Genomic DNA, 26,780 nt, shown 5'->3' on the forward strand with positions numbered 1-26,780 from the left:
TCGCTTACTTACATGCGTCTCCATGACAACAAAACAAATAAAATTGAGCTATTACATAACGTTAAACTTTCACAAACAGGAATAAATAGAGAATATTTACATTTCAAATACTGCGCAGTTAAATTATCAAATATAAGTTCTTATAATATTAACATAGTAATAATTAAAATAGCTTAATAATATTTTATCACAGAGTTTTTCTACTATTAATACATACGTTCTTGATTAAATAATTAAATATTAGATAAAATTAAAGGTAGTTATATGAATATTAAATTATAAACAAGTGATTTACATTAAATAATATTTACAAATGTAGCCTTTGCCATGGTGGATTATGTTGGTTTCTGAGGAGAGTATTAATAATTTAAATTTCTCTTCATTCAGAATCCAACACAAGTAAGAGTGGTTGACAATTCATTTGCACATTCACGCAACACCCGAGCTGATATTTCATCTAAACCTACAGCAGTGTGTGCATATAAATTTTGCAATATATTAAATACCTCTGATTTCTTAGCTTCAATTCTCACATTAGTTATTGCTACAGGTACAGAGATATCCTCACTTGGGTGATAGACTTTTGAAAAGTGATCACTCAGTAACTCAACTATTACATCTGATTTTGTCACCTCAATACCATCAGCACCCACTAAAGTCATCCTTCTGAAGTCATTCTTCCTTTTACTTGCCACATAGCAGAAGAACTCTTTGGGATTACCCTTGATCTCTTTGGCTAAGGTCTTCTCATAATCTGATTTAGCTTTTCTTACTATGCTGGTAACCTTCCTAGCTTGAGCCTTGTACTGCTCATGGGTGTACTGATCGCCTTTCTCCTTGTAAATTCTCCATAACATTTTTTTTTTTTTTTGCAGATCAAGCTTGATACTACTGCTCATCCATCTAACACCTGCCTTGTTTGACTTCCTGACGATTGGGACACAATCAGATATTGCTTTCCTCAGATACCCGCTGATTTTATCCCATGCATTGATAACATCTTTCCCCTGCAATAAGTTCTGCCATGGGATGGCTGCAAGCTCACTCCAAAGCTCGTTATAATTGCCTAACCTGTAGTTCCGTATATACCCCTTCTTAACAGAAAAATTCACAGAATTTGCACCCTCCCAAGTCAATACCACATGATCGCTTTCACCAACTGGAGGTAACGAGGACACCTTACTTATGGATATATCCTCTGAACCAATAACCAGATCCAACACTCTCACACCACATGTCCCTTCAGTTATGTGCTGTTTCAAGTAATTATCTCGTAGAAGATGTATGAACTCCATTTCCTTTTTGCTATGTGATAGTTCTTCCTTCCAATTGATATCGCCATAATTAAAATCCCCCCATAATAATCACTAAACCTGCACTCATTGCACTAATTTGCTGATGCATGAATTCAATATCTCCCCCTATACTCCCTGGCCTACAGCAGCATCCAACTGTATATTTGGTTGCATTGGTCACTATTGCACACCAGACCGCCTCAAATGAACTCTCATTCACATGTCTATCATCTTGATATACTACTTTTCTTGTGGAAAGTCTTAGACGTTGGTTATGCATTTGAAAAAAGGATAGTGGCATCTTCAAGGAAGATAGAGAAGATAGAACAGGGGGGGAGCAGTGTTGATGATAGCTGATGTGTTGCAGCTAAAGAAAGTAGTATATCTTCACGATATTATTTAAGGAAATTACAACGTACTAGGATATGCATTAAAATAAATTTTAATATATTTCTATATCGGCAACGTCACGTTGCCATTTTCAAGAACTTAAGTACAAGACACGTGCACGTAGGCACAACAAAACAATAAGTGAGGAAGAAGTATGAAGCTGTTATTTCTCCTAAAGTCCTGATGGTGCCCTCTAGCGGGCAATGTTGGTATTCTTGGGCGATTGGGCTGAAGGTCTTCTGATGTAGGTTTCCCAAATTTGAGGAAGTCTCATGCAGCCAAATTTGTTGAGGTTTGGATCGTTTCTTAAGGCTGAAGCTGATTCTATGAAAAGCCTTTCATATCTGTGTTTGCTACGGTGTATTATCCTGGCTTTCTTCCACCGTATTCTATGGTAGGTATCCAGTGCATGGTCAGCAAGACCAGAGTGGCTGTATTGGTGAAACCGGATGTAGTCCTTGTGTTCTGAAATTCTGATATTTGCTGTCCTGCCTGTTTGGCCAAAGTAGGACAGCTTACAGCTGCAAGGGACCTGGTATACACCAGCTAGGTCTAGGGGGGGGGGGGAGGTTGGTCTTTAGTTGTGCGGATAAGGGATGCCAATTTTTTATTGGATGTAACAAGAAGTTATGTTTTTTTAGGATTTTTGTGATTTTTTCCGAGGTGCCTTGAATATAGGGTATGGTGATGGATTTAGAGTAATGCTTATTGTGAGGGGGAGGGGGGGGGGTTGTGGTTTACTGGTTTCGATATTTTTTGGATTTTTTTGGGGGGGTAGCCATTGGCTGAGAAAGTGTTGAGAATGTGGTTTAGTTCTGTGGTTAGGGCATTGTCATTAGAGCAGATAAGTTTAGCCCTATTGTGTAGTGTCTTAATGACTCCATATTGTTGTGGGGGGGGGGGGTTGTATCTGCCTGTATGGGTGGGTTTTCTATATACTGAGAAAACCAAGGTTCCATCAGGCTGGCGGGTGACTAGTGTGTCTAAGAAAGGAATGCAGTTGTTTTTTTCTTCTTCCAGGGTGAATTTGATTCTGGGGTGTTGGTTGTTTAAGTGTGTTAAGAAGGAGAGGAGTGCATCGGAGCCATGTGGCCAAATAGCGAATACATCATCTACGTAGTGAAGCAAAATGGTTGGTTTTTGTGGGGCAGAGGTTAAGGCTTTCTCTTCAAAAGTCTCCATATAAAAGTTGGCCAAGGGTGGGGAGAGTGGAGAACCCATGGCTGTCTCCTCTATTTGTTTGTAGAATTTTCCTTGCCAAACAAAATAGCCTGAGTTTATTGTGAACTGAAATAGGGTTGTGATATCGGGAGGAAATTTAGCTTGGATTAGCTCTAAGGATTCTTTGAGTGGGACATTTGTGAATAAGGAGGAGACATCAAAACTGACCATTATGTCAGTGTGTTTGAGTGTAAGGTTTTCTATGCTGGCTTTGAAGTGGGCTGAGTTTTTTATGTATTCTACATAAAAAACTCAGCCCACTTTTTATGATATGAAATACAGATATGGAAGGCTTTTCATAGAATCAGCTTCAGCCCTAAGAAACGATCCAAACCTCAACAAATTTGGCTGCATGAGACTTCCTCAAATTTGGGAAACCTACATCAGAAGACCTTCAAGCCCAATCACCCAAGAATACCAACATTGCCCGCTAGAGGGCACCATCAGGACTTTAGGAGAAATAACAGCTTCATACTTCTTCCTCACTTATTGTTCTGCTGTGCCTACGTGCACATGTCTTGTACTTAAGTTCTTGAAAATGGCAACGTGACGTTGCCGAATTATAGACATATATTAAAATTTATTTTAATGTATATCCTAGTATATTGTAATTTCCTTAAATAATATAGAGAAGATATACTACTTTCTTTGGCTGCAACACATCAGCTATCATCAACACTACTCCTCCCCCCCTGTTCTATCTTCTCTATCTTCCTTGAAGATGAGCATATCCTTTTTTTTTGGTTACAATACTAAGCTTTAACTTTAATGATTTCATTATTATTATTATTCGTGACACCTCCAAGGAGTCGGAAGACTCATCGCAGGAGGACTCCTACAACTGTCTCAACTACTACACCGAACCTCTACTATGAATCATCTCCATCAACACCATCTACTGCCTACCTCCACCACTACCACAACTAGTATTTTTTGTCTGTAAATTGCGTGTGTTCTGAAGGGCCGATTTTTCTGTATGCGGGATGAAAAACCCGAATTTCCGGGAGTAAAAACCCTGCTACCTGCGTATGAGATTGGCTAACTCATCTTTGATTGAAATCGGCCAGATAAAGATTCCTCCCGTCGTGACGAGAATTGAACTTAGGCCTATTCCAATCGAAGGGCGCAACATACCGTTGTTCTTCCAATTGTGCTGCGGAGGTGCTAAATTTCATAAACAAACTCTATCTAACAAGTACACATAACAAACACTGCAATTGCACAACTTTTACAGCAATAAATTAAAGATACAAACAAGTTATATACTTGGTTTAATCCTTTGTCCGAGTGTAGTAAACACAGTTTGCACCTGAAGTATTTTCAGGACTGGGACAACTCGTATATGAAAGCTAATGACTTCACATCACTTTCCTTAGTATCCCATAATGCAAAGCACATATCCTTACAGGTATGTATAAATGCTATGCATTATGGGAAGGGTCACTACCAGAACCAGTTTCAACCTTTACTGAGGTCTCATCAGTGGGAGCCAGACCCTGACTTTTACTCATAAACACAAAATTATTTACAATTAATTATTTCAAAAAACTTATCTGAAATGGGAGCCTTCTTTACACAAACATTCGAATGACTACTGCACACAGATTTCGTCAATTAGGTTTTTTCCAGATCAGGACAATGCAATCAAACCAGTGAAAGTGTTGAAGGTGTAGGGGTTGCACAGTTTAGTTGGTGGGCAGAAGACTGACAGAAGAGAAATTTTTCAATATATGACAAGTTGGAAGATAACAAGTAGTCACCCATGGAAGTTATATAAGTGTAGTTAGTAAGGAGGTGAGTAGAAATTTTGTTTGTAGAGTGGTGAATGAGGGGAATGGATTAACAGAGTATGAATAATGGTTAGGATGGGTCTCCTGCAATGAGTCTTTGACTCCATGAAGATACCTGCATAATAATAATAAATTAACTAAAGCAAATCATTTCAACTTGAAGCTATGTTTTCCTTCATAGAGTATGATATTTCTAACCATCAATTTCTGAATGCTGCGCTTTTTTTTCTAATACTTTATTTCTCTCTCTCCCAAAGTACTGACAGGTTTAGACTAGGGTTTTTCATGTCCAAGTACTAAGACTTGGACTGAAAAAAATGTCTTAATTTTTCACAGACTTGTTACTCAATAAAAAATTCAACAAGTTGCTGAATCCAAATTTTGTATATGTGAACAATCAAAGGTTGAATTTGCGATCATTAACACATAAAATATTTGGATTAATTAGTTACTTTGGATTTTTACTATACTATTTTTCAGGTTATCTTGTTAGTAGCGGAGTAAGCTACGTTTCCGGCTTTTCTTACCATTCATACTATAAGCTTACGCTGCATAAAATAGTTCCTTATTTTTTTTTTACATTATCACATCGTGTGGTACTTTTCATATAATTATTTTACTACTTGCTTACTTACCGATGCTAGAATTATGTTTCATACCCTAAATTGTTACAGGGAACATTTATTTGGAAAATGCAATTATCTATCATGTAGTCTGCGCCGACTGCAGACTTTACCCAAAACATGGCAGAGATGAATGGTGGTGCTGGCTCTTGTATTCCCACTCATGGTAGTCCGAAATCAGTAGTGCCTTCTAAAGGCAAAACTCTGAGAAGCTCCGAAAAGGACGTCATACTAAATGTTTACGCTGGTTTACAGACGAGAAATCCTGATGAAACAGTAGGCAATATTGTGAAGTAGTGGAACTGACAGGTGTAAGCAAGAGGGCAGTATACCACACGAAGAAGGAATTGACCACGACGAGACAACTGCGTATGCCGGGGAAGAAGAGGCCTAGCAGCGTAGGACTATCCACATGCTCAGTGAAACACGACAACTTTATGCTGTCAGCAACTTGTCAGAAAGTGCACGATTTCTTCCGAAAGAATGAAATTTCTACGATATATACGGTAATCACTGCTGTAAACAATGATGAAGATCTTCCTCACATTTCATTAACAATAACTTACTGGACCTTGGTTTTGTTTACGCCACAAGAAAGCAATCATTGGCATTACTTGAAAGGAAAGATATAATTTTATGGCATCACTGTGAAGAACGAAAAATTTATTATACAGATTAAACCTGGGTGAATGTCAGTCACACCTGCACTAAAGTTCTAAAGGATGCAACAGTAAAAAGTGCTTGTCAAGCATTTTTGTTGGCCTTAACGACAGGACTGAAAGCACCGAGTGGAAAGGGGTCTCATATAATCATAATGCACGCTGGCAGTGAAGACAGATTTGTACCAAAGACCCAAATTTTACGGCAAGAAATTACGGATGAAATCACAAGGCAATTATCATGAGGAAATGAATGGAAAGCATTATGAACATGTTTCTGCCAAACATTGAGCCTAACAGCGTTATTGCAATGGACAATGCACCTTACCATTCTGTCCGACTGGAAAATGTGCCATCTCAGGCTACATGCAACAAGGACATTCAGAAGTGGCTGAAAGGAATCGGTTTTACTTTTGATATGGTGAAAACAGAACTATTGAACTTGGTGGCAAATGGCAAGAGTCAGTTTCAAAAATATCGCATCAACAGAACTGCCGAACAGAAAAGACACACAGTTAAGTGTCTTCCACCATACCATTGTGAACTGAACTCCATAGAACTCATCTGGGCACATATTAAGGGGCATGTTGCAGCTAAAAATATAACTTTCAAAATTTCAGATGTTGAATGACTCATCATGGAAAGATTTCAAAAAATTACTGATGCACATGGAAAAGTTGCGTAACTCACGTTATTGGAGAAGAAGAAAAATTCTGGTCCTTTGATGGAATGATAGAGGAGGTGGTGGAAAACGTGTTTCATGGTAAATAGCAGCTCTGAATCTTTATTTAGTGTAGATGCACAGTGTGGCGATACTACCCACAGCCTGAGTAGTGTTGAGGAGCTTCCTCATTAAATTAATGAAGGGATAAGAGTGTTTATGTATATATTATTGTAATAAAACTTGTCATATTCGGAAATGTGCATTGTGATGAGTGTAGTTCACTTCATAACGTAAACAATCACTGCTAATCTTAAGCCACTTTATAATAAACTATATGACATCTACTTTGTTACAGCCTATCAGTTAATTCCAGAAAATCCAAAGGCACACAGTCGCATAGAGTCATCTTGTCTGTGCAATTTTATATTAGCAATCATAATGTAATCTTATACATAAAATGATGTGATTTAGGCAATGATGGCTTTTAGGGGACGTGACCAGTGGCGTATTTAGGTATTTCCAGCCCTAAGCCCGCAGAAAGTGCCGCCCCTCATATTTAATGAAGGGTGGCATTTTATTGATTTACATGCATAACCTATTTATATCGTAAATTCGTAATATAAATATATATATATATTATGACTCATCCAAAATGTCCTAGAATATTCTATGTCTTGCTGCTTGCTCAGTGAAGGTATTTATCACGTCTTCATAGTCCAGTGCCCTTGTAATATCGCTCTCAATTTGTAGAACTGCCAAGTTGCTGAGCCTTTCTTCTGTCATAATTGTTCTGTGGTGCTTGAACCTTTTGAAGGTGGAAAATGATCGTTCCACTGAGCAATTTGTTGCCATCTTACACAGAAAAATCGCAACAGCAGTTTCTAGATTGGGATATATACACTATAGGGCTTCCTGTCGAATTTTCAGTGAAAGTTGTAGGAATGAATTTATTTCTAGGCCACTTGATTTCAGGCATACTCTGAAGTGCAGACATTCATTTACACATTCAGGTTCAATATCAGTCAAAAAGTGTTCTTGAAGTTTTTTCCCCTTTCATGATGTCCTTTTCACATATCACATGCATTGTTGTGAGAAACTGGAACACTTTCGAGAGGTTATCATACAACACTTTTCTTCGATTCATTTCGAATGAGAAATTGTGCAAAATTGTGTCATAAGTATCAGTTTGAAACTGACTGATGGATTGTACTCGTCTTCATTTTCTTTACTTTCATCTGCACTGTCGTCAAAAAACCTGGTGGACTTTTTCTTCCTCTTTTTCTCTTCCTCATACAAGTCAGCTCCACTAAGTTTCTTGTCTTGTTCTTCATAGGATTCACAGAGTAACTCTAGTTCTTTGAAATATTCTTCGAGGGACCCATACAGTTCACACACAATTCCTATATCAATGTTTACACTTTTTAATATCTTGCTTGTGGCATTCATTCTTGCGAGAATATCACCCCATGATCCCAACCTCCAGTGACTGAAGTTGTCATAGAAACCCACTTGCTTCACATCGTATAACTTTCTTCTGGGTGGTGTCATTTTCAATTTCGGACAAAGTGGAAATTATTTCCTTTCTTCCTTCACGAAGACTCCAGGAGGCATCATCACGAGCTGACCAACAAGTAGGCGAAGGACGTTTGATTACTTTTGCAAAAGTTTCCAGGTGGAGTGTTCTTTCTTAGAACACTCCACCGACGTGTTGAAAATGTGAAAAATACGTACAGTTTCTGAAGGACATCAAAAAATGCAGAAGAGTACCGACAGGATTCGGCAGCACACGTACCAATTAGAGACAGAGAATGTCCAGTGTACGGTGTGAATTCTGCCAATGGATTTATTTCAAGAATTCTTGCTTGCAGTCCTGTATACTTGCCTGACATGTTACTAGCATTATCATATGCCTGCCCTCTGCAATTTGCTACATCAATTCCAAGCTCATTTAGTGAAGTCAGAACCGCCTCTTGTAACTCTTCAGATTTGTGACTTACGATATGAATGAAATGCAAGAAACACTCCACAGGAGTTCCATGTTCTTTCACATATCGTACAATGAAGGACAGCTGATCAACATGAGACAAATCTGGTGTTGAGTCACCACTTATGGAATAGTACTTAGCTATTTTAAGTTCTTCCACAATAAATTCGATTATTTTCTCGTCCATTATTTTAATAAATAATTATTAAAATAATATATAAAGAATTACAACTGCAACTACTCATTTTAACACCACCTTCCAGTACTAAATTTCTTCCAGTTGCTGAGTTATTTGCAAGTCAATTCTCCCTACAAGATTTGTTCTTTGTTTCAGAGCTATCAGACAGTTGATATGACTAGTTGCTTTCTCGTGATGTTCACTCATGCTTCTGCATTTTTCCAGTCATTAAAAAACTAACAAAGCAACTATCGTCAGCTCCCCCTCCACCAAAAAAGCGACAAGGCACACAGAAGATCTTTCTGGTACTAGGTGAGTAAACAAGAAAACTCTTATTATTTTTTTGCCATTAACCCCTTAACACACTCAACCAAGTTAACTCTGGTCCAAGAAATTGAATTTTTTTCACATACCCGAGTTAATACGTGTGACCGTGAATTTTGGTTTCACATATAAATACAACCGAATATACACGCTAGACAATTTTGTGCCTATTTCCTTTCAGCCGAGAAAAGTTGCCAACAGCGTGTATCAGCTATTTCGTTTGCACATTTTTTGTCCACGATAAGAACTGCCTAAATTTCTTTGAGCATTTTTTTGATGTTCAATTGATTCAACGTGTTGTGGATGAAACAAATAGATATGCGAGGAGTCGTACCGGCGATAAAGAAAATACTTCTTGGTATGACACAAATCCAAATGAAATCAGAGTATTTTTGGCTGTTGTACTTTTGCAAAGTATAGTAAGAAAATCAGAATATCATCATTATTGGACAAAAAATCCATTATTATATACACCATTTTTTCCAGATTGTATGAACGGGAAACACTTCGAGGCCATAAAACAATTTCTACATTTTTCAAATAATGATGAATTTGATCCAGCAAATCACCCTCACCCAAAACTCAACAAAATCTGGCCAATTTATGAAGATTTGAATAGAAAATCTGGCAATTCGATTATGCCAGAGAAATTGGTGACTATTGACGAAAGTTTTGTGATGGGTTCAATACATTCCTCTCAGAAGGGCCAGATTTGGCATAAAAACATACTTATTATGTGAATCACAAAGTGGATATGTCTATTATTTTATAATCTATACTGGCAAGAATATGATTCTGGACAGAGATTTTAGCAATCTTCCAATGTCTTCGCAAGTAGTGATGACTCTGATGAAACCTTTATTGAATAAAGGTTATTGTTTGATTATGGACAATTTCTATAATTCAGCTGGATTAGTGGATCTATTGATAATAAATAAAACTGATGTTTATGGAACATTATGCGTATCATGAAAAGAAGTACCCAGTGAATTGAAGAATAAAAAATTGAAAACTGGAGAAGTAATTGGTTTTCAGAGAGGGAAAGTGTGTGTAATGAAATGGAAGGACAAGAAAGATATCTCTCTTATTTCGACCATTCACACTACATCAATGGTAGATATAGAGATGCACAAAGGAAGAATAAAAAAACCGCAACTTGTGTTGGATTACAACCATACCATAGGTGGTGTTCATTGCATTGATCAACACCTGTCTCCGTATGTTGTACCCAGAAAGAGAGGCAAGAAGTATTATAAAAAGATTTTCTTTCATCTCTTAGACTTGGCACTGTGGAATGCTTTCGTGCTTTACCAAAAATCTAGTGGTAAGATGGATTCACTTGATTTTCGCCTCAAAGTAATTGAACTATCCATTGAAAAATATAAAACTACAAGCATTTCAAGAAGTGTACGTTCATCAAATATCCCAACACCACTGAGATTATCTGCACGACATTTTCCATCTTTCACACCACCAACAGAAAAGAAAGAAAATCCAACTCGCCAGTGTTTCCTCTTTTTTCTTGCTCAAGAAAAAGGAATGAACACAATAAAAGGGTTTGCAAAGAAACAAGATATATGTGTGCTGACTGTGTCGTTCCTCTTTGTGTCATCCCGGTTTTAGAATTTACCACACAGTGGTAAATTTTGACTAAAATATTATTATTTTCAAGATTTTTTTTTTGCCTACTCGGTTTAGCAAAGTAGATGCAGTTTAGTTAACCTTTTTTTTGCAAAAAAAGATTTTTTTTTTTGTTTTTTTCTCCAAGATTTGTTAATGTTCTTTCGTGTATAAAGAAAATAAAGAATAAAAAACTTGGCAGAAAAACGACTGCTTTCTGATTTTTAATTGGTGCATTAAGGGGTTAATCAGATTCTTCTCAATGAGTTTCTTAGAAACATGTCTTACTTTGTCAGGATAAGCTCTTTGTGATTTTGAAAAATCACTGTCTAAATTTTGCGGAAACTGCAATATACTCGCATGTTACGTCATTTAGAATCCACTCAGCTGGGTCATTACTCACTATCACCTGTGCTGCTAAATCGTTGAGATTTGTTGTAGGCACGCCATTTCAAATAGATTCAATTTCCATCTCCTCAACAAGTTCTTGTTCTTTTTCCAAATCACAATTACTATTAGCAGATACCAACGCAAATAAACTGTCAAGTTTTCTTGTCTTTGATACTACCACTTCTTATATTTACTATCGCTAAGTCGCTTTCTACCGTCAGTCATGTTTTAAATTTTAAATAGCAATTTAAAACACGCAGGAAGTATCGAAATGATTTACCCAATTTATAACTTTTTAAAAGCAAAACAATCAAACAGTATTACCTCCACTCTGATGACAACATAAGAGAAGGGCACTGAAAACTAAAAATAATTTCAGATTTAGCACGTCTTAACTGCCACAAATATATCAGGATACTGAACTAAAGCGTTGAAAGAAGGGCAACAATTAACAATCTTAATTTGAATTCGAAATAATAAAGAAGGAAAAGTTGTTACAGTTAGTAAGAATAATACTGACACAAAATTAATTAGCATCAATCTCTCCCGACTGCGATCCCTATTGCCTTTGTGTCAGGTTAACGACAACAATACAGTAGCTTTCCGTGCACGTGTCTCGGTCTGTATAGTTATGCAGAATCTGATTATATGCCAATATGCTTGCAGACTAAACTTACAATTAAGGAAAAGAAAAATATTTCTCTACTTGTGAGTAGATGCAGCATACAAGGAACATGTTATAATTACAAAAATAAGAGCCTGGAAATTTCCGCTGCCCCTCAAAATTTGCTGCTCTAGGCCCAGGCTTATACGGCCTATACCTAAATACGCCACTGAATGCGATGCACTTTACTGTTGCCATGCCATAGTAACAGTGAACTAATATCCCGCTACCTTCGGAAGCAGTATGGCCTGTAGTATATTTCTTTACTTCCAAGATAACCTGAAAAAGAGTATAATGTACTTCTTATTCACTTTTACTGATGATGCTCTGTTTATTATCATATCTTCAATTCCAACAATACACACAAATACTGAGTTTGAATTTGGAAAATATCTATCCTTCTTTCACTTTTTAGATTTAAAACACTTTCACAATAAGTTCACTGCACAGGACTAACATTATTAATTTTTATTAATTTCCTTGGCATTTAAAATCAAATGTAACAAAATTAATGTAATCTTTATTTAATTTCTTCTATTGAGACCACATGTTTTTAAACATAAAACAAGTTTATTAAAATAAACAATATAACCAGGCAGGTTTCATGCTGTCTGATTTACGTCGTCTGAGGCACAAAACTTGTATAAAGACTAGAAAAAATCAATTGCACATAGTATGTCACCAGGACTTCAAAACTAGTACATACAAATATAGTTACCAAAAGAAAAACAAAAATTGTTTAATTATTATGTAAGCCGTGGAACAATGCTATTTGTGGTTGTCATGTTCTGTATATCCCAAATCCCCAGTTGTTAGATTTTTGTTGCAAGCACACCAAACTTGATGATGGATTAAACACAGGTTTTTAATACATTGTATGACCATTTCTGAGCTTTATTAAACATTTTTGGAAAACTTTTGATCAATATATGGCATTTCTGTTTCTTTCAAACTAATTGTTGTTGTTTTTTAATTGTTACTTCATTTGTATGTACTGGTTTTGAAGTTCTGATAACAACTGCTATGTGTAAATGATTTTTTTTAGTCTTTCAAACAAGTTGTGTATCCCTGATGATGTAAGTCTGATGACAAAACTGTTGTTTATTTAGTGGATAGAAGAAGGAGGGGTGATATGATTGAGACTTTTCAACTGTTGAGAGGTGGGGAGTTCTTTCGCTTGGTTGAACAGCGGGAAGGAGTCATGACAAGGGGCCATCCCTGGAAGTTACGAAAGGAAACTATGAGAAAGAGGGCGAGGAATGGTTTCTTTGCATGGAGGTTGGTTGAACCATGGAATGCATTGCCTCATGGAGTGGTAAGAGTGAGAACGGTCAATGCATTTAAGGAGTGGTATGATAGACTTTTTGTTTCCTAGTAGGGACCCCCCCCCCTTGATGAGTCTTAATGGACTTGTGTTTCTTGGAAAGGACCTCCTATGATGAGTCTTTTGACTCCATGGAGGCCTGAATAATAATAATAGTAATAATTTTAATAAACTTGTTTTAAGTTAATTTGTATATATGTGCATGTGTGTACAGTAGTTCACAACTACAATTTTCATTCTTCCAGTCTGTGTGTTGCATATACATAATATATATATATATATACATATATATATATAACATGCAGAAAGGCTTATGTGTTTGTCGTACATGTTGATTAATTTTTACGGTATAGATGAGAACACAGACTGTTATTTTCTTATCAGTATCTTCAGAGCATAAAAACCTATTGTACACAAAACAACAACAATTCAGTCTAACAATAGGACTAGTTTGAACAATTGTGATGTACAACACAAAGACTAAAACCCTAATTAGGTGGCATCTATGTTGAAAAAAAAAAAAAGAGAGAGAGAGAGAGAAAGCAGGTATTAATTAGGTTAATAGGGAGACAGTCATCTTAAGACCTAATTAATACCTGCTTTCTCTGTTTTGTTTTTTTCCCCCAACATAGATGGTGCCTAATTAGCACTGTTGTACATCACAATTGTTCAAGTTAGTGCCATTGTTACACCGGATTGTTGTTTTGTGTACTGTAACAAACTGTTTTTGTGCTCTGAAGATACTGGATAGAATACCAGTGAAATATCAGCAATAAGTTAATAAATAGTTATTTTTTATCAGTCTGTGTTCTCATCTATACCATTAAAATTAATGGTATAGATGACACACACACACACACACACACACACACACACACACACACACACACACACAGTGAAGCACTTTATAAATAAATGGTTTTATTTTCATTAGCAGTTATCTTTTTCCCCTACACAATGTTTATTTAAGTCACCCTGCAGAGTCACTACATCATTTTTGTTGACTATTGCTCTTTCTAACTTGGCAACTGGCAAACAACTCAGTATTTCCAATTAAATCATTTGCTGTATCACTGATGTATTAATTAAACAGTAGTGTACTCAGCTCTGAAGTACATCTTAATCACCTGCTTTCTCCTGGAATCAATTCCACTATATACTGATTTTTGATATCTCTCCATCAGTCACAAATCATCATGCAGGGTTCAACGTGCAATCCTGTCAAATGTCTTTTGCAAACTCCAGCAGGATCAATGAGTCGCATTTCCTTTTACCCAGCTCAAATATCATTTTATAATAAAAAGTAAACAAATTACTAAAGCAAAACTTACTCCTCAAAATTATATAAACTCCTACAGAGAATCACAATCCTGTCCACCCATTCCTGAATTCTACCATTTACTAACTTCTCCAATACTTTAACCACCACTCACGAGATACTGAATGGCCTATAATTTGCAACTTCTGTCTTGGAGTCTCTTTTATGTAGTGGAACTATTTTGTACTCTTTCCACTCCATATCATGTTCCCAAAACTAAAGCATAAATTAAATTGAGGAGCTTCAAATTCCACTGACCATTCACTATTAAGGCTCTGCAGTATTGTAAGTATCTCTAATTCACCTGCTTCTATTTTCTCATCAGTCAATGACACATCTAGCACTGCAACATCTTTGCCTGGATCTCCATCTGTCACATGTCTGCTCCACCCAGACAGCACACCTTTGGAAAATGATCACTTAGTAACTCAACTATTTCATTTACTTCTCTCATCTCCCTACCATTAGCACTCACTGAAGTGCTAATGAAGTGCTTTTATAGTCATTCATTCTTTTACACTCCACATAGTCAAAGGGATTTCCTTTGGCATCATTAGTTAACTTTCATAATTACTTCCTTACCATAACAAGTCACTCTTCTTATTGTGCCTTGTACTGCTCGTGGGCTTCCTAATCACTTTTTTCCTTTATATACCTTCCACAGCTTTTTCTGCAGCTCCTGTTTAATGGCAAGAGGATTTGAATAAGCTAGACAGATGGGAAAATGAATAGGGATGTTCAGTTTACTGCAGCAAAAGGTAAGGTCTTGAGGTTTAGGACACATCGATGCCACACTGCAGTATAGCCACTTGATAGAGTGGCTATACTGGAGGAAGTAGGGTAGACAAGAGATCTGGGGTTGATGATTGATAGAAACCTGAAATTCAGGGGGACATATTGCAAAGGTGGTGAATTCAGGTAGCACAGAGGATTGCTGCAATAATCAGAAGGATGCTGACCTCTAGAGATAAAAGAGTTACATTCCGTTCTATAAGACCATGATCAGACCACACTTAGACTATTGTTCTCAGATTTGGTCCCCAGGATTTGAAGGGGATAAATTAACTGTGTTAACAAACAGTTTCAAGACTGTACAATGTTAGTTATGAGGATCGGCTGAGGAAATGTGGACTGCAGAGTTTGGTGGATAGAAGAAGGAGAGGTCATATGATTGAGACTTTTAAACTGTTGAGAGGTGGTTACAGGATTGACACTGAGGAGTTCTTTCACTTGGTTGAACAGCAGGAAGGAATGAATGAAGACAAGGGACCATCCCTGGAATTTACCAAAGGAAACTGTAAGCAGGAGGATGGCTGAACCGTGGAATGCATTCCCTCACAGAGTGGAGAGCGAAAATGGTCAATGAGTTTAAGGAGTGGTATGATAGACTTTGTGTTTCCTAGGAGGGACATCCTGAGATGAGTCTTTTGACTCCATGGAGGCCTGAATAATAATAATAATAATGTTATACCTGATTGATCCTCTGGGTATACAGTCTAAAATCATTTTCTTCAAACATCCCTTGACCATTTCCCATGCACTGGTAATAGCTTTCCTCTCCATATTCTAATGCCATGGCACTGATCTAAGCTTTGTAAGAATTACTCCTCAGTTTGTAAGAATTACTAGTTTGTGACTTCATAACAGAAAATTATCATAAGACCACATGATCAATCACTTTCTCCAAGTGGAAGTGTGGCTTTGTTTGTTACTGCTAAGCTGAACCAATGCCAAAACCGTGACAGTATTATTCCAAAGACTTCTTAATCTCTTCATTCCAAACCTTCCTCACATCTTGTGCTGATTAACCCACTAAATTTAATTAAAATTAAACTTTACACTTTGTTATACTATAAATGAAAGGTGCCAACAAATTATATTCTTGGTTTAATCCTTTAACCAAGTGTAAGCAAACAAAGTTTGCATGTGAAGTAAACTTTCAACATCTATCTCTAATCCAGAGTATTTTAGTAATAAGGTGCGACACCTTTTGGTTACTTGTATATGGAAATATGACTTCTGCATTACTTCAGAAGTCATATTTCCATATGACTTCTGAAGTAATGCAGAAAAAAATGAAGTGAATGCTTCTTATTCACTTCTGATTCTGGCTCCCACAAATGAGATCTCAATATAGGTCGAAACCAGTCTCGGTAGCGACCCTTTCCATAATGCACAGCATTATACGTCTGTAAGGATATGTGCTTTGAACAATAGCAGGGTTTCCCAAACTGTATTCCGCAGAAGGTGAATAAGTGTTCCACGAGAAGTTCTCCTGGAATTTGTCATCTGTTCTCAAAACTGAAGGAAATGACATCTGTGTAAGTTTTAAAAGAGGTATGCTGTGAGTAGACATATCGATACAAAATTAATAATGGAAAAAACTCACGTACAAAGATTATTTAATAGTATAATTTTCGCCTGTGTGTCACAGGCATCTTAAGATGCCTGATACAAAATTAATAACAGAAAAAACTCACGTACAAAGATTATTTAATAGTATAATTTTCGCCTCTGTGTAGCAAATGTCAGTGACCAAGTGGCATATTTTTAAACATGGAAATACTGTATTCATGAATTATCGTTAATTTTCACACATCAAAATATATTTCAACAATCGGGAAAGGGAATACTGCTGTTTATGACCAAACATAAAAATTACCTGCAAGTCGATTACAACAATGGGCGGCATATCCTCTGTTCTCAAAATTGAACGAAATAAGATCTGTGTTGCAAATGTTAGTGACCAATCAGCAAGGAAGTATAAAGAAAATTTTTCCACTAAAATTGAAATCAAGGTAGTCTGTATCCGGTTCTCAAATCTAGTAATACTGAATACTTTCTTTGCAAGTTCGTATTATAGGGAGAAGGTTTCAAAACTGTAGTGAATGATTTTTTAAAAGTAATAGGCCTGCAGATTTAAATTTTAATAAGAATAAGAGACAAGGGACTTTGTTTAATTTTGGTATTAAGAAATCTGTTATTGAAGGTGTTTGTGACACAACATATAGTGAGTTATCCACCACCAGTCTACAAAGCGATTTCCAGGATGTACAAAAGAAGGGAAAATCCTACCAGCACACAGGAGAAAAAGTCTGCATTCACTCGTAAGTACTTAAAATAATATTATAAATTTTTGGTGATCAGAATGGGATATGTCAATGAAAATCAGCACAAATTAATTTAATGATGTTTATGTTTAATCAATTAATAAATAAGGATCAATTATTAATTAATAATAAAAGATCAGCTAAATTAACAATTAATAAATAATACATTACAAAATAACCAAGGTGTTCCGTGAAAATTTCAGGATTTGTGAAGTGTTCCATCATAGGAAATGTTTGGGAAACGCTGAACTATAGGATACTAAGGCAAGTGATATGAAGTCATTAGCCTCTATATATATGAGTTGCTCAGTCATGAAATTACTGCACAAACCAACTTTGTTTGCTTACACTTGGATAAAGGATAAAACCAAGGATATAATTTCGTGGCACCTTTAATTTATAGCATAACCAAGTGGAAAAACTTTTAACCAGTGTGATGAGATCAATGTTTTATACAGTTGCACAGCCACCTCCTTATCCCTACATGAGTACTTATCATAGTGGCAGTATGATGTGCAGTCTTTGCAACACTTGCAATATCCTCTCTAAACTTCAGTCTACTTTCGACCATCACTCCAAAATCTTGAATCTCATCCACTCAATATAGTACATAGCCTTATATTTCTGCACTTCAAAATGCAACACCATGCACTTACTAATATTAAAACTAGAACCCCACTCTTTTGTCCAAGTCGAAAGTCTATGCAAATCTTCCTGAAGCATGAGCAGTGCTACTTTTTGGTGAATCAGAATTCTTCCCAACTTTATGATCCTATAAACTTCTTTCTCTTCAATATAGAGGAATAATGGGCATGTGCTGAAGGAGTTTCTTCATTTTCTAAATTATATTTGAACAGTGAATACTACTGATAAGTTTGAAGGAGGACAATCATACGATATGAATTAACCATAATGCTCCTGGGTGCATGGAATTCAGCTTAATCCTTTCAGGCTCTAATGAGGAGTAACTGAGTAATGAGGGGTAAAAAAGCAGCAACACATTTTCAGGATGATTGCTTGTTTTCTCTTCTTGCATTGAATGCTGTTGCAAGTTACTGAAATCAGTAATTTCAGAATATTTAAAGTTCAAAACTTCAATTAAATAACCAATTAACCAAAGTTCCAGTTTTTCTTCAATGAAGTTTTGTATCTTTCTCATATTATAATTCATAATGGTATAAAACCAGATGGGAGAAAATGCATCTGCTCTTAATTATTTACATATTCTTCTTCTTATTATTATTATATGACACCTCCAGGGAGTCCAAAGACTCATCAAGAGAGGGCACCTATTCTACAGCTCTACGTCTCCACCACTAGATCCACCAACTACAGCGAACCTCATCATCTACTGACCACCACGACCACTAGTATTTTCACAGACAATCACAAACATCCATTCATATGGCAGGATCACACAATATTTTATATACACCAGGGTATTTGAGTTGATGATGACAAGGTTTTGGGTGGCTTATTAAGAACGGATCTTTGGAAGTGGAGTGAACAAGGTTCTGATATTGTATTTTCTTAGAACTTTTGCTAATTTATGTGAAACTGTACTTATGTAAGGAATAGATATATTGCCTTTGAATCTATTTGTTTCTTCTGGTGTATATAAAATATTGTATACACCAGAAATAATGCTAATGATGAAAACCAAAGAGACAAAGTCTGCTGGGAAAAATCTACTAACATCTTCCGTTGCAATGATGAACTAGAGAGAAAAATCATGAAATCTAGAGAAATCATCTTCAATCCTGTTCATCTAAATAATAACTTGAGCTACAACCTCCCAGATTGTCATTCAGATGTAATCATGTACTGGCGTTCACGAGATGCTACTAGCACACACTTTTCCAACAATACAACTAATGAAAGAACAGCTTTAAATACAACCACAACAATTTAGTGTCAATTATGTATTGAGACTCTCTATACATTAAATAAACTATGATGTTCATTGTTTATTTAAGCTTCAGTGTTTTTTCTATTTTCTCTATTTTATAATGTCACCTGATGAAGGCTGTTACAAGCTGAAACTAGTCGTGTTTTTATATTAAACCTTTTTACTTAAATCTCAGTTCTAGTCATTCAATTCTTTATAAAAATATGTATGTTAATCGAGTTAATGATCATTCTTTCATATATATATATATATATATATATATATATATATATATATATATATATATATATATATATATAATATACAGTGTTTATATAGCATTTATATATAATTAACGATTACTTTAGTAGTTCCTTGGCAGTAAGGAATGATGGTGCATTCAGATGCAATCGCATGTCACCAAGTCCTCTGCCATTCAAGAACTCTATTATAAGTAATATAATAAGGAACTTTGTGGCAAGCATCTTGGGAGTTGGATATGGGGCTGGTGAGAGAGAGAGGGGGGAGTGCGTATGTGTGCAAAATGCAGGCAGTGGGAGTAAATAAATGAATTAGATATATCGATGACTGACCTAGTTGCTCCAGGAACAGGAAATAAATATCGGAAGATGAGTAGTGTGATAGGAGAGAATGAAGAAAAAAATATGAAAGAGAAAATAATAGTCGATAGTGTAGAAGGCATGAGTGACTGTGAAAGTTTCAGAGATGGTTTTGTTTGGGAGAATGAATATCGATTAAGAGTGACTGACTTGCAGAGAGAGAGAGAGATAGATGAGCTGAAAGAGGAGGTGGAATATCTTGTGAATGTGATGAGAAGTATGAAAGTTGAGATTAGAAGAAAGGATGAGATAAATGTGAGGCAAATCAGAATAGGGGAGAGAGAGAGAGTTTTGGGATGATAGAAGAGGATAGAATGGAAACAGTAGAAGAGAGGGAGTGAGAGAGAGATGGGAATGATAGATGAGGGGAGAACGGAAACAGTCAGTGAGAGGAAATGAGAGGAATGCGAGGGAGTGCTGGAACCAGGGACAGAGTGATGCGAGGACAGCAGGTAAGTAGGGGAACACAGAGAGAAAGGGTTAGAAGAGAGAGAGAGCGATTCAGGTGAGCAATCAAAGAATAGAATGGTTACAGGTAGGATGTATGGAGACTTGATGATCTCTGGTGAGCAAGATAGGATGCCAGAGGTGGTTTGCCTGGAGGGATGATAGAAAATGTGGTGATGGCAATTAAGAGGGGTGAAAGGATGAATGAAATGATTGTGTACATGAATGACTTGAGAGGCAGTGTAAATCGGGCAGCGACAGATCTGAGATTCTTGCTTGAAGTTGTGCAAAATAAAAGGCATAGAGGGAAGATTGTGTGTGGGTTGCCAAGGTATGATAGTGACGAGCTAAGCAGAAGAGCAGCATTACTGAATCGAATAATAGCCAGAACATGTGAGAAGAGAGGATTGGAATACGTGGAAGCTTGGAGGGCATTTGAGGACAGACGGGAACTGTATGCTAAAGACTGCTTGCATATGAATGAGGAAGGACGAAGGCATCGGGAAAGATTGCTGTTTTCTGAACGAGTCAGTGCGTCAATGCAGGGAAAATAAAATTCCCAGGGTGGATGGTAGCAGCGGTGGCCTCTAATGGGAATGGGTACTTGGGAAACAACATCAGATAACATTGAGCCTGGGGAGGGGGGGGGGTCGAGAGGGGACAATAATAGGAATAGAAGCAGTGACATTTTCATGCCCTATGCCAGAAGTATCCGAAATAACGGAGATGAATTGGTGGTGCTAATAGCATCAACCTGGCCAACGATTATTGGGAACTCTGAGACGTGGTTGACAGAGGATGATATAATAATTGAAATTGAAGTGGCAGGGTACAGCATTTTTGGGCAGGATAGGAAAGGAAAACATAGTGGTGGAGTACTGCTTATGATAAGTGATAACATATGTCCTCTAAGAATGGAGGCTTTGGAAGGCAGTTTGTCAAAACTATTTGTGTCAAATGGTTTTGAAAGCATATGGTGTGAAGTAGAAGTGGCCAAGACAGAATATTTAGTGGGGTGTTGCTATAAACCAGGGAGCAAAGAGGGTAGGGATCAGGAGATGTTTAGGCAGTTGAGCTTGGTAAGTGCAAGAATAATTGTTATGGGAGATTTTAACTACAGCAGTATAAGCTGGGAAGAGGAAAATGAAAGTAGCAAGAAGGGGATATAATTTCTGGAATTCGTGAGGGACAAATGTCTTCGGCAGCATGTAATAGAGGGAACATGAGGTTCAACAGTTTTGGATCAGAAGAGCTGATAGTAAGTGAGATGACATCTCTCCCACCAGTTGGAGAGAGTGACCATGTGGTTTTGACTTGGAAGTTGAACAGACATGCAGGTGTATCAAAGAAAAGTGAACGTATGTGGAATTATAAGACAGGTGATTATAATAGTCGTAGGTCAACTAGGGGCAGTTCCATGGAGGGCAGAATTGGAAGGCCAGGATATCATTAGTGCTTGGGAAAATTGTGAAAGAATATATGTTAGCAGCAATAGTAAGCTGTATTCCACGGGTGAAGAAGTGGACACAATTTGGTGTAAAGCTGATGACAAATGATATCAAACACGAACTGCAGTTGAAAAAGAGATTATGGAAGAGATATAAGGAAAGGGGTGAGGACAGATATACGAAGAATACAAGACACAGGCCAGGAGAGTGACCAGAATGGTGAGGAAGGTAAAACTGGAATATGAGAAGAAACTGGCACTAAGATCCAAAGAAAATCCTAGGGAATTTTTTAGCTATGTGGCCAGTAGGCTGAAAAACGATTGTGGAAGAATGACATTGTGGGATAAAAATGGGAATAGAGTGACTGATGCAGAGAACATAGTGGAGTTGTTCAATGAACACTTTATTGGTGTATTTCATCTTGGAGGAGTAAATTTTAATACTAGAGGGATAGGGAAGGTTCGGGGTTTAGAGGTACAGGAGGAGAGTGTGTTTCAGATACTGAGTACTCTGGATGTCAGTAAAGCTGTTGGACTGGATGGTATTTCACCACGGGTTTTGAGAGAATGTGCTAAAGGATTGGCAGCTCCATTGACCTAGCTTTTCAACAAAAGTCTGGCTGTGGGAAAGGTACCCAGGGAATGGGTACCTTTGTATGTATGTTTGTATTGTATGTATCCCAATTGTATGTTTGTATATATAAATTACATGCAAAATTATACCCCGAGTTACGCGAATTCGGCTTATGCGCTTTTTGTTGGTCCACTTACTGCGTAACTTCGGGGTATGACTGTGTATGTATGTATGTATATATATTTTTTTAAATTTTTTTTATTATTTTTTTATTTTTTATTTTTATTTTTTTTTTATTTTAAGAGCAAAATTAGGATCATGTGAGAAAGATCCCTTTTCATTCTAGCCTATATCATACCATTTTAGAAATGAGTACTAAATAAATAATAAATATATCAAAAGATGATTTAAAAACAAAAATTGAACTGGTTACCTGAACTTGCTATCAATATAGCCAAAATATATTGTAAAATACTTAAGAGAAGCCTTACCATAAAAATTACAGCAGATAATGCAATAGAATTTCGAACTGCCTTTTTCCATTGTGGCATTACTGGAACAAATTCCTATGAATATAATTTAAACATCAAGGATCCCTTTTAATAAAAATAACTATCCATATTATAGGTAATGACATTAAAATAAAATCTTAGCATTATCTAATAACATGGTATAGCATTCTTGTTAATAAATATTGAGCAAGTAACAGAAAATCATTAATTTACAGTCAAACTACCTAAGGAATAGTAAGAAGAGCATTTTGTTTTCATTTAAAAAAAAAAGTAGAAAAATAAGGATTCTACATTTTTTTTTTTTATTAATAAAGATTCTGAAATACTTTTATTACTACTGAAACATGATATACTTGTATGCTTGTTATAATATTTTTGAAAGTCAATTTAGTTTATAATAGAAAACAAAGCAAAATTTTCATATTGTTAACCTTTCAAGCAAGATTTAACTTACATTATGTAGAAAAGTATTTTATGTAATACATCAGTATCTGCGCTTGTTATGGCAAGGAGATTGCATACCAATGACCCTGATAGTTATGCTGTCAGGATCATTGGTATGCACAATCTATTATCTACCAGCCTGGTTGACTGAGTGGTTAGCATATGCCCTTGTCCAACCAACAGGTCATGGGTTCAAATCCCATACTATGCAGATGGATGTTTGCATAATCCCTGCTCTGGATAAGTTTGTATAGTTCCTTAAATTTATAAGGTTTGTCTGTTATTTAAAAAAAATAATAAAAATTAACTACCTGTTCAAAAAATTTTACCCTCATCACTTTTTTTTGTTGTCGTCAATAGCCCTTCTATTTTATCAACAGTAGATATCCCACATATGCTAGTATTTTGCTGGAGATTATCAGATGCAGTCCTCTTCTGATTATGCAGGAATAGATGAATTTTTCTCACTACATCTATTCTTTTTGAAGACTGGAAAGAAAATATCCCTATATAGACAAAAGCATTCCATCCACAGTAGACACCATACTGTAGATGCAAAAAAAAAAAAAGAAGTTTTATTGTATCACTAAATACAGTACAGAGACATTTACAGTCAGTGTACTATATCTACTGACAATTAGTTAAATTAGAAACAACAAGATTGAAAATGACCCTACATAATAAAAAAAAAATCTCCCCTCCTACAGACACTATAATTGCTGCATACACATAAGCAAAACAAACTTTTATTTTAGCTGCATTTGCTGCTAAAATAGAAGTTTGTTTGTTTGTTATGTGTGTCACTGCATAGGCTTCTATGGAGAGAGGACATGATAGGAATATGTTTCTGGTATTTTTTCCACAAAAATAATGTTTTCATGGAAAAATACAGGAAAACATATTCCTAACAGTATCTGTGTGTTTTCAGCAGTAATTCTGTCCTAATAATGAATATGAGTTAGAATAATAATAAACAAAGATGCCAAGTCACGGTTAACCTTCATCCCCTACTCAGATATTCAAACTGAAAGGTCAACCACTAGATATTAATCTTATACAGGTCTATGTCCCTACTGTTGACAAGAATGATACCAAGTTCAAAGAATTTTATGCTCAATTAAAAGAACTAATAAGAAATACAGAGGAACATGATATTAAACTTTAGCATAAGTTGGGAAAGGTGGAAGTGAAGATATAGTTGGCGAACATCAACTGAAAACAAGAAATGAGAGAGTGGGGACCATCTAATTCAATTCTGAAAAGAGGAACTAATAATCACAAACATGTAGTTTAAGTTACCACTCGAAGGCTATATATATACTTGGTGACTGCCATAGGATAATAATGCAATTATAGTCAGACACCAAACTGATTACAAAAACCTATCCTAGTGTGGTTATTGCATCTGATCATAATCGACTGGTGACAGAGTTAAAACTTAGACTGAAAGCTATACTTAAGAAACATAAACAAAAAAGGTTTTATTATTATTATTATTATCATCATCCAGTCCTCCATGAAGTCAAGAGGTCATTTTTAGGAAACACAAAGTTTATCATACCACTACTTGAACCCATTCACCGTTCCTGCTCTAACCGCTCTCTAAAACAATGCATTCCATGGTTCAACCACCCTCTATGCAAAGAAACCATTCCTCACCTTTTGCTCACAACCTTATTTCGTAACTTCCAGGGATGCCCCTTGTCATCACTTCTTCCCGCTGTTCGATCAAGCCAAAGAACTCCCCAATGTCTACCCTCTGACTGCCTCCCAACAGTTTAAAAGTCTTGGTCATATCACCTCTCCTTCTTTTATCCACCAAATTCTGCATTCCACATTCCCTCAGTCAATCCTCATAAATGACATTGTACAGTCCTGAAACCATCCTTGTTATTCGCCTCTTTACCATTTACACAGTCAATTTATCCCCTTCAAATCCTGAGGACCAAACCTGAGAACAATAGTCTAAGTGTCGTCTGATCAGAGTCTTACACAATGGAATGATAACTCTTTTATATATGCAGGTCAGCGTCCTCCTCAGTATACAGCAATCGTCTGGGTTACCTTCACTACCTTTGCAATATGCTCCTGAATTTCAGTTTTCTATTAATCATCACTCCCAGGTCTCTTGTCTCCCCTACTTCCTCCAGAGTATGCAGCGTCCCATCAATGGATCCCAAACCTCAAAACTTTACATTTTGCTGCATTGAACCGACACCCCATTAATTTGCCCATCTGTCTAGTTTATTCAAATCCTCTTGTAGTGCTGCCACATCTGCACTATTACTGATAACCCTTCGGGGCTTCACATCTTCTGCAAACAACTGAATATCCCTTTGCAATCCATTGACAATGTCATTAATATAAAGGTTAAACAACAGCGGACCCAGTACCATGTGGAACACCACTTGTAATCTTCTGCCTCCATGATATTGCCCCACCATACACAACTCTCTGATACCTATCAGACAGCCAATGTTGAATCCAGTTGACTAACCCGACATCTAAACCCATGTGCTGCAATTGAAATATCAGCTTATCATTTGGCACCCTGTCAAATACCTTTACAAAATCTAAAAAAATGGCAGTATATGCCTTTCCCTCATCAACTGCTCTTGTCACTTTATTATAAAAGGCAATCATATTACTAAAGCAAGAGCACCCCTTAACAAATCTATGTTGATTCTCACAAATAGCATTACCCTTATCTGCCCAACGCTGTATACAGTCCTTCAATAATTTCTCCAAGACCTTAACAACTACTAATGACACACAAACTGGTCTATAATTAGACACTTCCAGTCTGCTACCACCCTTGTGCAGCAGCACTATATTACCTTCCTTCCATTCCTCGGGTACCTTTCCACAGCCAGGCTTTTATTGAAGAGCCAGGTCAACAGAGCTGTCAGTTCTTTAGCACATTCTCTCAAACCCGTGGCGAAATACCATCCAGTCCCACAGCTTTACTGGTATCCAGAGTACTCAGTATTTGGAACATACTCTCCTCTTGCACCTCTAAACCTGCCCTATCCCTCTAGTATTGAAACCTTCTTATCCAGAATGAAATACGCCAATAAATTGCTCATTGAACAACTCAACTATGTCCTCTGCAGCAGTCACTCTATTCCCATTTTTATCCCGCAATGTCATTCTTCCCCAATCATTTCTACTCCTATTAGCCACATAGCTAAAAAATTCCCTAGGATTTTCTTTGGATCTTAGTGCCAATCTCATCTCATATTCCAGTTTTACCTTCTCACCATACTGGTCACTCTCTTGGCCTGCGTCTTATAT

General features: G+C 36.6%; 1 protein-coding gene across 1 annotated transcript in view; it reads right to left on the reverse strand.

The window, feature by feature from the left end:
• LOC150102798 (anoctamin-5-like) overlaps positions 1–26,780 on the reverse strand; it is a 621,013-nt gene that overhangs the window by 45,052 nt on the left and 549,181 nt on the right. The window contains exon 15 of the mRNA XM_090398743.1: positions 23,022–23,096. Coding sequence (XP_090254869.1) covers positions 23,022–23,096 — 75 coding nt within the window. The remainder of the gene's footprint in view (positions 1–23,021; positions 23,097–26,780) is intronic.

The sequence above is a fragment of the Typopeltis vanoorti genome, chromosome 10 (genome assembly GCF_054136105.1).
Source record: "Typopeltis vanoorti isolate ZY-2024b chromosome 10, IOZ_Tvanoo_1.0, whole genome shotgun sequence".
In the NCBI taxonomy this organism is placed as follows: domain Eukaryota; kingdom Metazoa; phylum Arthropoda; class Arachnida; order Uropygi; family Thelyphonidae; genus Typopeltis; species Typopeltis vanoorti.